Raw genomic sequence first — 12990 nt, 5'->3', positions numbered from 1 at the left:
GAGATGTTAGAATGGTTTAAACACTTACAGATGTTTTTCTTACACTTTAGCCAGATTTAAACATTCTCTAATATTTCTCTGTAATTTTTAGAGATGCTTTGTAAAGCACTATTTTCTGTCTGTTTTCTATTTTCTGTGAAGTTGCTTTGGAACAATTATGCATTGTACATAATTATAATAAAATAATAACTTTATTTTTATAGCACCTTATAGCAATAACAAAACATAAAATCAAAACACACTCATTAAAACAAGCACAAAGTGCATCACAAAACATAAAATCAAAGGTAAAAACTAAAATGCACAAAGTAGTAAAAACAAGTCCATACAAATTAGTTTTCAAACCAGACTTAAAAACAGACAGAACTATAGACATGATAAAGTGCTTTGATTTAAAGATGAAAACAGTTCATTACAATAATCAAGGTGAGATGAAGTAAAAGCATGTATAAGATTCTCTGTATCCCTAAAACTCAAATCCTGTCTCACCTTAACTGATAAAAACATGACTGAACTCCAGGGTTGCTGCAGAGTTTTTAAAATCAAATTTAAGACCTTTTTCAAGACCTGAACAAATAAAATTACTACCGTATCCCCATACTAAAACAAACAAACACAATCTCAAAATAAATCATGTATCACAGACTCTTACTTAAACAGGCAGGGGCACACATTCAACATGGCCTTAACATTGCTTATCAGTAAAACAGAGTAGGCTATATGCAAGTTTAAAATACTCAATACATGTTTTCCACATATACCACATTAAAACTGGTTTATGTACCATTATATAAATAAAAACAAATTAGAGGCTGACCAGTATTGGATTGTGCTGATTCGATAATGTGTTGAAAGAAAGCCAGTTAGTTTTTTAATCTTGGTAGCCTATATTAAATGTTCTTAGTCTTTCCTTCATGTGATGGGGAGGGCCAGACAGAGGTTACAAGAGTCCAAATTTAATTAAATTCCAGATGCACTTTATGCAACTTTGAAATACACCAGGGACTCTTATTTTGAAATGTTTGCGCTTCACTGCTTCCAGCTGCTCGTTCAAACAAATAAGGGATATAAAATGTGTACTCCTACAATAATCTACAACATATTAAAATATAAACAATTAAAAGTAAACACTGTCATATTTCATCAACACTACATCATCATCATCAACACCTGATCTTTAGTGATCGCTTGTCATACATTTCCGATATTGCTTAATGATTGTGAACTGCTCTGCAACAGCTGAAAACACTTACAAGCCACCACATGCTTGGAGAAAATACAGCGCCGCGTTTTCACTTTGAAGGACACAGCACATGCATTTATTCAATTAAATAGTATTCTTTTTAAGTTTGAAAATTCACATTAGGTCATATCACGATAAATGAATTCAAGACATTTTAAGACTTTAAGGATCCGTGGGAACCCTAGAACTAACTTCCTACGTGATATTCAAAATGTAAATTTGTATCAAATTAGACTCCCAAATTTCTCACCACCTGCTGAATATTTGGGACCACCTGATTAAGTGCTGGCTCAATCTGACTTTTTTTTTTTTTTAAAACAATGACCGATTATAAAAACCTCTGTTTTATCAGTGTTTAACTTCAGAAAATCACGCGCCATCAAATTTTTTATATATGCTATACAAGCTTGAAGAAAATGTAAATTAGTCAGATCATTGGGATTCAACTGTGGGTCATCTGCATAGCAATGAAAATGTATGTTGTATTTTCAAATCACAGAACCAAGAGATAACAGATATAGAGAAAACAAAATTGGCCCTAACAGGGATCCTTGCGTAACACCACAATTTATTGTTGAAGAGGAGGAAATCTCATCTCCAACAGACACTACAAATTTCCTATTCGACAAATAGGAAACAAACCAGTCTAAATCCATCACAGATATTCCCACCCACCTCTTCAATGTATCAATTAAAACTGGATGATCAACTGTATCAAACGCTGCAGTTAAATCAAACAACACTAAAATGGAGCACTCTCCAGCGTCCTCTGCCATCAGTAAGTCATTTGTCACCCTAATAGGTGCAGTTTCTGTACTGTTAATTTCTCTAAATCCTGACTGAAATTTCTCAAAAATATTGTTATCCTTTGCTACCTCCAACAATTGCTTAGCTACTGCTTTCTCTATTATTTTTTTAGATGAAAGATAATTTTGAGATTGGTCTCTAGTTATTAGCAACCGACGGATAGTTAAACTAATCGCAGTCTTTAACTCCTCTGGAACACATCCTGACACAAGTGAGCTATTTACTATAGACAACAAAGTAGGGCCTAAAGTCCCAATAACTTCCTTGAAAAGTCTTAAAGGAACAACATCTGTATGGCAACTGGATGGTTTCAACTGATGTTCAATTTTATATAGATCCTACTCTGAAATAGGTGTGAAAGAATCCAACAGAATCTCCCTGCAACCTGATTTTTCTACACATGGTAACGGAGGAATAATTCTATACAATTAAAATTAAACTGAATTATAAAGACTTTTTCTTCTGTTCATAATCACAAAATGGAAAAAATCACTCTCAAAAACTAATCACTTGGATATTTATATGGTATAATACCTCTAAAAGTCCACTGTGGATGAAGGCAGAAAGTAGCAAGGCGAGATAGTTATCCATCAAATCAGGCCTAGATGGACACACAGAACACAAACATGTCAACTCTTTCAAGGTGGATCATTATTGTTCAGATCTCTTTTACTTAAAGGTGAAGTGTGTCATTTTCCAATGGTAAAACACTCTCATATTCCAGCATAATATACAGAGACAAGCACAGTATCAGTAAGCCTCATAGTAACCACAAAATTAAACATGGTTACTATATTAAGATCAACACTTTTCAGGTTGATTTCCCTGAAAAGTGTTAACATTGGAGCTCTGTGGCACTTAAAAACATTGTTTGAGCATCCCAATCAGTGCAACATTGTCTCAACGAATTGTGTTATTTTGGGGTTGGAATCTGTATGGAAGACAGAGTGGGTTGAAAACCAGTCTGAAGACAACTCCTTCTGGTGCCTCAACTGGGACAGAAATTACACAATTCACCTCAAGTTACTGTAGTTTAATTTCAGGGTATATTAAACTGATCAAATCTCTTACCTTGACCGTGCTCTATGGGGAAGTATAATTTTTGCTTCGGAGGCTACAAAACCATCTGACAGTCTCCAACTGTCCTGAAACCTACTGGGATCTGGAAAGAGAATACATGATATTGTTCCTGTCAATATGACTTCACATCAAACACAGTAAATGTGTGAAAATAAATATATGTTAACCAGCAGGAGCAGAGAGCGGTCGCACTCACCCACACTGAGAAGAGCTTCTATAAAATCTTGTGTCACCACAGGAACAGGAAGCCTGAATATATCATACATCACCTCCAGCAGACCTTGCTGAAAGGAAATTGAAAGAAATGTACATTTTGTAGAATATATGGATAGTTGACGAAGTATAACATGTCCATGAACTGTTTCTTATTTAACATCAAGCTTACAGCTTGAAAATTACATGTATGTTGAAGGAAAAGTGAATGTCAAAGGTCCATTAACTGGTCACCATTTCTTTTAAGCTCACCATTTTTGCCTTCACTAGTTCCATTTAAAAAAGTCCTGTACATTGGGATAGGTGCATTTCTATGTAGTCTTTCAATTACTGCATGTGTAATATTATTATACATTCAGTATTACATAAAAACTGCATGAATAACAGTAGAAAAAATAGAAAAACGTTGATCAAAACTGCTTTGAAATTTTCAGTTTGTTGAAATGTCAACTACCCATTTACAAAAATGACAAGACATGCACCACACTCAACAATTAGCTTTTCAAATAAGAGGAACTGGTTATTTAATTTGCATACTGTGTGTAATGTAAGCATTCTAATTATCTCATCATACCCTCACTTCCATATTTGGTATACACAGCAGACCAGTGAGAGACTGGATTCCAGAGTTGCCTGTTTTGCAGAGGTTAATGATGCCTGCATGTACAGTGGAACAAAAAACAGATTCAATCTAAGACAGGATTGCTAATACAGAATATACAAACAACTACCGTAAATCAGGTGTACTCATCATGGAATTCCATGTAAAAGATGCATACTGGCTGAACTCATTTTACAGAAGGAAAAACAGATCACATTATTGTCTTAACAACAGTGCCTTAAGTCATAAGTGGGTTTCTTGAGTGATGTTTATCGTTATTTCATAGTATTGATAGCAACAGATGTGTAAATGAATCAGTCACCAAGTCTGTGACCACAGAATTTCCACAGAAGTCAAAGATAAATGTTCATTTATTTGTTTTCCGTATTCTCATTGCCTTTGCCAATGGATTTGTAAAATAAACAGGCCTATCTTTTAGCAACCAATATGAGTGCTGTACTCCCTTTTTATTTTTTTTAAACATTTTAAAATCTAATCCACAGACTTTTACAGTCAGGGCAGAAACTATGAAAGGGTTCGAATTGCATGTGGGCCTGGCTACAAAAGTACCGGTACTTCTGTACCAGGTCGATACTAAAATAAAAAGGTTTAACGATACCAGTGTTTCTACAATAGCGGTAGTACCGAACACAGAATCAATTCGGTCCCCGTGTGCTGTTTGACTGACAGACAAGTGCTTACAAATGCTCACATGCTCATTTAAGCTTATGTTCTGTGACTCCTTTACACTGAACTGGACAATTAATCAAATTAAAATTGTGATATGTGCTAGTGTGATTATGAAACCACAAACTGATGTGACTTTTTTCAAATAAATATACAGTCTGCATGTACTGCACGCTGCAAAGTGATGCAGTGAAGCCGCTCTTATGTTCAAAACACCACATTTTATGAGCATCTGTGCTAATTGTAGTAGATAACGGAGTGCTCATTCAATGTGACGCACACAGCGCCTGCCTTTATATAATTAAATCGCATAATTTTGCGCTTGTAGAATCACATTGGTCCAACCTCTTATCCAAAAGTGTGAAAATAACATTATTAACACAGAACCAGAAGAGCCTTTACGTTAAAATAAAGTTTGTTTCAAAATAAAAGCTTGATGCATGAAATTTAAGAAATCACAACAGAAATAGATTACTAGTGTTTAGTAAAACACGTTATATTATTATTTTGTTGAACCTATATCTCACAAGCTAGAGTGTTGTACTGAATGTTTTTATTTATAATGTGATGCTCTGTTGTGCAGCACTTTATTTAACAAAAATGAGACCAAAAAAAAAAAAAAAAGGAATTCGAGAAAAAAAAAGAAAACTTGGAATGTGGGGAAAAATAAAAAGGAATTTAGAAAAAAATAAACCTGATTTTATAAGGTCCTACTTAAAAAAAATGTGAAGCAAGGTTTACCTAATTGAGAAACACTTGAAGGAACCATGCAGAAACATGAAGTGTGTTCAACTCATTAACTTTTTTTTTTTTTTTTGTGGTATCGAAATTGGTATTAAGAATAGTGAAATTTTAAATACTACTGAAATTTTGGTATCATGACAAAACTAGTCAACTGTATCCTTGGTAGCACTTAATGCAGACTTCCTATTAGAAAAAGTATACTGATATATCCTTACCTGACCAGGAGCGAAAGGAAGCAACAATTGACATCTTACTGGCCAGAAATCGAGCCTCCCTGTCTTCCCTGAAGAGTGGAAAACCATTCATCTATAAGTGAAGCCTATAACAGTTGCATGCTTGCTTTTCCCATGGTAAATTCTACTATGCCTATGAAGAATCTTAATGTTGCAAACTCACTTAAGTTGACCCTCTGCTGTGTCTGCATTGTGTCTGTAGTGAAAGTCTGTGTAAGGTGCCAGGATTTGCTGAAAAAAGGCAAATCATGGTTTTCAACTTAATTCATGAGAATTCTGACAGGTTTGATGTTGGATAGAGATCCATACCTCGAGTTCCACCTCTGAGCGAACGTATTGCCGTGTGTGTGGGTGGTTGAGCAGATGCAGGATGGTGGTCATCAGAGCCTCATTGATGCGACTGAGCTGACAGTCAATTACATTCTTCAGGATGGTGCTGAGACCACCCCTCTTCGCCACAATCTCAGGGTTCTCTAGTGCTGCACGCACAAATGGACATGCATGAGGTTGACATCAACGTTCATGGCTTGATACGTTACAGAATACTCTTTAAGCAGTGTATAAACCCACCAAGTTCACAAATAATGGCGATGCAGGCACGAACCATACGATCCCGGTCCTGCAGGCCGTCGTTGCCCACGGCCATGAGGGAGTTTGTGACTGAGCTTGGGAAGAGCAGGGCGTTCACAGTGATCATCTGGAAAAGTTTGTGAGAGAAAAGGGAACTGTCAAATATTGGGAGTATCTTCAGAAACATTTATTTTGTTACCCGGTCCAAACTAAAATATCAACCTAAGACAAATGGACTATGCTAAGGACACATTTTTATGTATGGGTCTTGCTACATAAATGAGTTTGCCTATATAGGCCTATTATATTATAATCAACACTTTTATTATAAAATCAATGTAAATGAGGGGAAGAAATGTTTCCACCTCACCTTTCTAACCAGTCGGAGAGCTTGTGTGCGTTCTACCTCATTACTCTGCTGGATGTCAATGCATCTACAGGTCAAAAGAACATTAGTTATCAACACAGTATTATATACAGTACATGTATTACTTTATTAAAGAGGTCCTATTATGCTTTTTGGGATTTTACCTTTCCTTTATTGTGTAACATAGCTCTTAGTGCATGTAAAAGGTCTGCAAAGTTACAAAGCACAAAGTCCACGCAAAAGGGAGTTATTCTTTCCCACAGACAACACTACTCAAGAACTACAAGAAACAGGCTATTTGTAGTCCAGCCATTACTTCTGTAAAGTATCTACGTCACTATGTAACACATATGCATAATGCCCGCCTAAGGGCTACTTTGGCCTGCTCCTCAAACAAACATAGTTATAGCTGAGGCCATGTCGAGAAGATGCTGTTTTCTTCACTGCAAAAGCAAAACCTCTTTGTTTGGACTTCCAAAGGCAGACGAATTGAAGTATCGTACACCCAGTGCACAGCTGTAGGCCTCTGCTAACCTGCTAGCTAATGTTATTGTGTTGAAATAGATTTGCTAATCAGCTGCGGGCCCACATTTACCTACAACTATGTAGAATTATGAAGATTGTTTGTCGTTCTTACTATCATGAATAGTGATCAAGTGTGGAAATGGATTTATTTTTACAAACAGTCATTTTTCGTCTGCAATCCACGGTAGTGCTCGACTAACTTGCTATGCAATGTTATTGCTTTGGCAAGGGTTTACTATTCAGCTGTGGGCTGGCTTTTTCCTAAAACTGTGTAACAAAATGGTCAATTTCAAGAGTCTTATATAATTATATAATTACAAGCTGTAATGTTACGGCCGCTATCCACGGTAGTGCATGGTTAACTTACTCTCTAATACACCCGGTAATGTCCAACCGGGAGTAAGCCTCTGTTCTCCGTTCATATCTCGGGCAAAAAAGTTCGGCAACACCCATTCCAGCAAAAGATGACTAATTTAGAAGCACTACATGTCTTTTACTTGAAGCTTTGTTAGGTTCACAATAATCAACCGTGTACTTGTAAGAAACCTACAAAATTAAAACTTACCACTGTGAAACGTCCTGCTCAAGTCGTGCTAGCAAAAATGGTTCGGGTCGATCAGCTTGTTCTTCCAAACTTTCATTATTTCATTCATTATCAGACTCGGGCTAGAGCTGGTACGGCAAAAACCGACGCCATGGTTACCACAGTTACAATAGTGTTTACAGAAGTGCTCACGAAGCCTCGGGGGCATTACATTTCCGACACACGCTCTACGTGGTTGACCAATTACAACAAACTAGGCCAGCTGACCAATCAGAGCAGACTGGGTATGAATAGCGGGGAAAAGAAATGTACGGTATGAGAAATAGGATGTGTTTTTTGAACATTAAAGCATGTAAACCTATTCTAGCAGACCCCCAAAATAAAATTATGAACCTGTAAATTAGCATAATATGGGCTCTTTAAAGGAATAGTTCATCCAAAAATTATAATTTTCTTATCATTTATTCACCCTTATGCTGTCTCAAACTCATATGACTTACTTTCTTCTGCGGTACCCAACAAAGATTTTTATTAGTGCCGTCAGTCGATTAAATTTTAAATCGTGATTAATCACATTCTTTTTCATAGTTGATTGTGATTAATCACAGATTTTGAAAGTGCTGAAATTTCACTCTAAATATACTTCTTTTCCTGTCAAAATGCATTTATTTCCTTCTTAGGAAAGAAACAATATGTAACAACATAATGCTTAATAAACATTTTCCAAACAAAGCCTTCCACAGTATAAAGATAGAAATGCACTAAAATAGCACCAATTCTAGTAACATTAAACATTTCGCAAAGTCTTAATTGGAGTTTTACTAACTAAAACAACTAGTCCCCATATAGTTTGCATTTTTTTTTTTTTTTTTTTTAAATCGCAATTGGCATTAATTCTCAAATACTCATCCACAATATTAATCAGCTGGCAGACTTTGGCTATTCACTTTGCTACAGCAATCATGAAGCCACGTTCATGATTTGTGTCAGGGCATCATTGCCAGCATCAAGCAGAGCTTCGATCTCCATGTGAAAAGCGGTGCAGACAATGTCTCATTCAGTGTTTTTGTGATATTTAAGACTTGACCTGCTTCTGTGGTACTTAAATTGTGCCTTACAGAGACACGTCGCAAAGGTTCCGCCCTACTCCGACCAGTGTTTATGCTGGTTTATGCTTTATTAACAGTAAATGCGTTAACTTTAATTATTTGCATGCGTTAACGCATTAATTTTGACAGCTCTGATTTTTATATCTTGAAGTGTAATCAAGCTTCTCTCATGAACTTGCCAAGTAGACTGCAGATGTCAAGATTAATAGTGAAAAAAGAAGTTACATTTTGGTCTGTTTCTCACCCAAAATCGTATCTCTTCAGAAGATATGGATTGAACTTTATGCTGCCCTTATGTTCTTTTTGGAGCTTAAAATTTCGGACACCATTGATTGTATGGAAAAACACACATCATATATACTACAAAAATATTTGTTCATGTTCCGCAGCAGGAAGAAAGACATATGTGTTTAAGACTATTCCTTTAATATTCCTATGCAAGGTCTAACTTGCTGGGTGTTCAGACAGGCAAGAGGGCAGAGAGAAAAAGAGAAAGATACTGCTGCAGGCTCAGTTCTGCACCTACAGCGGGATTCAGAGGAAGTCACATCCTTACTGCACCACTGTGCTGCAGATTGACTCTAACTAGACTTGACCAGCTCTTCACATAAACTTTAGTTCTCTCTCACACAGAGAATGAGATCTTAAAACAAAATGACTCGTAACTCACCAAGCATTAGCATCAAGCCTTGATTCTGATGGAAGCAGTTAGAAATTATTTCACTGTCCTTAACCAAATACTAGTTTAGACCATAACTCAACTGCCCAAGTGACTGGCCAGCATACATAGCTAGGAGACCATTTCATTCTGACCTGGCAATCAGGTAATCCACCTGGAGCCGCAGAACTTTCTGCAGTACACTGCCGTCTCTGATGAGATAGCGGAGAGCACGCAGGCCAGCCGCCCGCACCTCCTTAGCCTCATTGAGCAGGGCCAACCTGAGGCTGGGAAAGAGCAGATTTCAAGACAACATGAAACGCCATTCACAACACATTTAATTGACGTAATATGCAGTGTTCCCACACCTTTTCAACAATAGATTTTCATGAGTTTTCTAGTTGTCCATGAATACTGGATAAGGTTTTTTTTTATTTTTTTATTTTTTATTATTATTAATTTTAAAGAGATTATCCTCTCAAAAAGTAATTTCTAGCTTTTTGAAATATTTTAGAGCTAAGCATGCTAGAAAACAATTATTATAGAGGCTTTCATGACTTCTCTTTGACCAAGATTTTATTTGAAGATTTTTTAAGATTTCATTAAAGCTGAAGTATACGCCACCGAACGGAATTGCAAAAATAAAGAATGTTTTCAAAACAGCTTTCCGAATAAGCCCCTCGTCTGCTGTTGATCAAACAGTCAGATATTCACACCCTCAACTCACGCCATTGGTTGAGTAGCAATGTTGGAGTGGGTCTAAGCAGGTTGCTCGAAACAAACACAGGAATTTGTATAGTGCCACAGAGACACAGTGTTTACAGTTTTTTAGAAAATTAACCTATGAATGGCTTACTTACAGTTGTCTCTGCATATTAAGCTGGGATAGAAGAAAGTATTTTAAAACTGAAAAAGTTACAAACTTCAGCTTTAATTTCCCTGACTTTTCCAGGCCCGGAAATCATGAGCATGGGAACCTGAAATGTGACATATTTCTGAATAATGCAGAACATTTAGTGAGAAATAATGTAGGGCGGGACTAGGTTTTATTTATGGGCAATTCCTTGGATCATGAAAACTTGTTAATCATGAATAAGGCTATTGGTTAATATTATTCTTCCTCACCAACACAGCTTTGGTTGTCAGTTGAAAATGTCAGTACATTTAGATAATAAATTATGAAAACATTAATAAATTATGAAAAAGAATAATGTGCACTGATAAAATGTGCACAATAAGACAATTATTTAAAAAATAGGGTCAATTTTAATTTCATGCTGTCAGATCATACTATGACAACTGAAAAATGCTTCTGACATAAGCACATTTCTAAAAACAAGTCATAAAAATACAAAATACTCAAAACACCTTTAGGGTTGCACATCTTTACAAAATTGTTCAACCTTACAACTTTGATGTCATGCAATTTACAAAATGCTTTATGACTCACCAGATGATAATTTCTTCATAGGTAAAGCCAAACTTTTCCTCTGAATGCCCAACATTGCAGAGCAGCTGTTTTAAAAACACAGACAAGCACTGATTAATTTGACTTGGCTACAAGTAGAGCCACTGATGACTCTTTTACATGACTCACTCAAAATTAAGTATTGTTGGAATACTTCAGGGCATTTAACACAGATCAAAATAATACTAATTTACAAAACATTTGGAGGGTAAATTGTTTTTCGTAGACAGTGTTTTGTATCTGACAGCATGGTTGGCTTGTTTAAACCTGTCAAACTAAAAGGGCACAAAGTCCACTTACGACACCAGCCTGATCACCTGCCAAAATCTAACAATGCTGTATCAGCTTTCCTAACATTCTCTCTTTATGGTTAATTCAACTACTGAGTGTCATAATACTAAAGAGATGTACCAGATCGGACAGGCTGCAATGACTGCCCTAGATTTTCAGAGTAAGAAAATGTTCGGATTCTTGGGCCTTTGGCACTTACCATTATCCCAGCATTTCCTGTTCCACTATAACACCTATTTGATCCAGTCATGTAAATCACAAACCTTGATGAAGTTGTTCAGGTGGCCTAGTTTGCGCATGTTCGAGACTCCCTGCTGTTTGGCCACATTCTGGAGGATCTCTCGCATATTCTCGGATGGATCTAGAAAAGGAGATGATTGAAGATTTGTGAGAAAACACATATTGGCACAAGGCAAATTAGCTTTAATTATCTATCTATCTATGAGCACTGAAGCATGTCACATGGGACCTTAGTGCATCTGTGTTGACAAATGATGCTTAAACATAGTGGGACTTCCTGTCATCTCACAAATGAAGAGATAGGAAATGAAAAAACTTGTCATAAATAACACTCTTTGATAGGTTTTGTAAGGAAATCTTTCAGCATGCATCCAAAAAAGCATTCAAAGCAGATTACTACAAGTAATTTGCATACATGACTTTGTATGGTTCTTTAAAATTCTGAATCACTCACACAGAAACCAGAGGACCATTTTTAAGCAACAAGCTACAAGAAACTGTAGGAAGTGACCAACAAACAGCAACTGTGATTCATGACAGCAGACATCAAATCAAGAACTCCAAATGTTATGGAAAAGAACTCGATCTTCAGGAGGAAAAGGATGGAACCCCTTTAACTCTGGGGCATTTTTTGCTGCCACCTGCCATTTTTTACACTCAAATTTAAAAGCTCACCATTCACACATACTTTGGACTAAATGCCAAAAAATTGGTCTCATGTTTCAGAAAACCATTAAAAAAGATATTTTTGTATATATTGTATACGTTTCCAATCTTATGATGAATAGAAATGTAAAAAATAAAAATAAAAATATATATCTATATATCTATATATATATATATATATTTTGTCCTAACTTTGTCCTCTATCACCTTCCATCACAAAATGCAGATCTGAAATGTAGGTGGCGCTCTAACGCATTTTAGCCCTTAAAGATATGCTCGTCTATAGCCATTCAGTCCAATTTTTAGTTCATGTATCATCCCTATTGTTTAATAAAATATCTCAGCCTAGGAGTAGATTAGAAACTCAATCTAGGTGTCATTAGAGAGAAAGATCCTCCTCTTTACAATGTTATAAAACATTTTATCATCAATAGTCAATAAAATATATTTCCAATGATTTGTTAAGCATGCTTTTCCTGCTGGACTGCATATTTTGTTCCGGACATCTAAGATATGACATTGGATTATTCACTCAAGCAAGCTTATAGACAACTACAGCCCATTTTATAGAAAACTGCCTAAGGTAAAAGCAGATACTCTATAAAGTTTTTAGCTATTTGGGGCTTAAAGCAGCAGTGATTGCCGCTTAAGAGACATTTTTATTTGATGTCTTACAGAAATCATATTTTACTTTGTGATTCTTTTGAAAATCTTTAAAACTGTGGTATTAGGGCAACAAAATAAATTCTACAGTCGCATTCCTGAGAAATGTGAGCTTTCATTTAATATAGGATTTGTCTACTTAAATGCTATTTAAAATATATCACATTACCTCTAGGTGGTGCTCCAGGCCTTGTTTTAGGCTTTTATTTTATGTAACATAAATGCAGTATTGCTGGTTATCTATAAAAAGTTCAGATTCTAAGATTTCAAACGATACCAAA

General features: G+C 35.9%; 1 protein-coding gene across 2 annotated transcripts in view; it reads right to left on the bottom strand.

Moving 5' to 3' along the window:
• The window catches only part of LOC127428686 (rapamycin-insensitive companion of mTOR-like), a 54090-nt gene that overhangs the window by 28666 nt on the left and 12434 nt on the right, over window positions 1–12990 (bottom strand). The window contains exons 3-14 of one of the 2 annotated variants that reach the window (XM_051677213.1): window positions 11404–11501; window positions 10832–10896; window positions 9537–9668; window positions 6549–6612; window positions 6179–6305; window positions 5918–6087; window positions 5772–5839; window positions 5591–5658; window positions 3918–4000; window positions 3327–3414; window positions 3122–3212; window positions 2585–2651 (exon numbers count right to left, since the gene is read on the bottom strand). In XM_051677213.1, the coding sequence (XP_051533173.1) occupies window positions 2585–2651; window positions 3122–3212; window positions 3327–3414; window positions 3918–4000; window positions 5591–5658; window positions 5772–5839; window positions 5918–6087; window positions 6179–6305; window positions 6549–6612; window positions 9537–9668; window positions 10832–10896; window positions 11404–11501 (1121 nt within the window). Of the gene's footprint in view, window positions 1–2584; window positions 2652–3121; window positions 3213–3326; window positions 3415–3917; window positions 4001–5590; window positions 5659–5771; window positions 5840–5917; window positions 6088–6178; window positions 6306–6548; window positions 6613–6709; window positions 6752–9536; window positions 9669–10831; window positions 10897–11403; window positions 11502–12990 lie in introns of those variants that run through there. The other variant, XM_051677215.1, reaches the window with a different exon arrangement.

Source organism: Myxocyprinus asiaticus, chromosome 38 (assembly GCF_019703515.2).
Source record: "Myxocyprinus asiaticus isolate MX2 ecotype Aquarium Trade chromosome 38, UBuf_Myxa_2, whole genome shotgun sequence".
Lineage (NCBI taxonomy): Eukaryota > Metazoa > Chordata > Actinopteri > Cypriniformes > Catostomidae > Myxocyprinus > Myxocyprinus asiaticus.
This window is presented reverse-complemented; position numbering and strand designations above follow the sequence as displayed.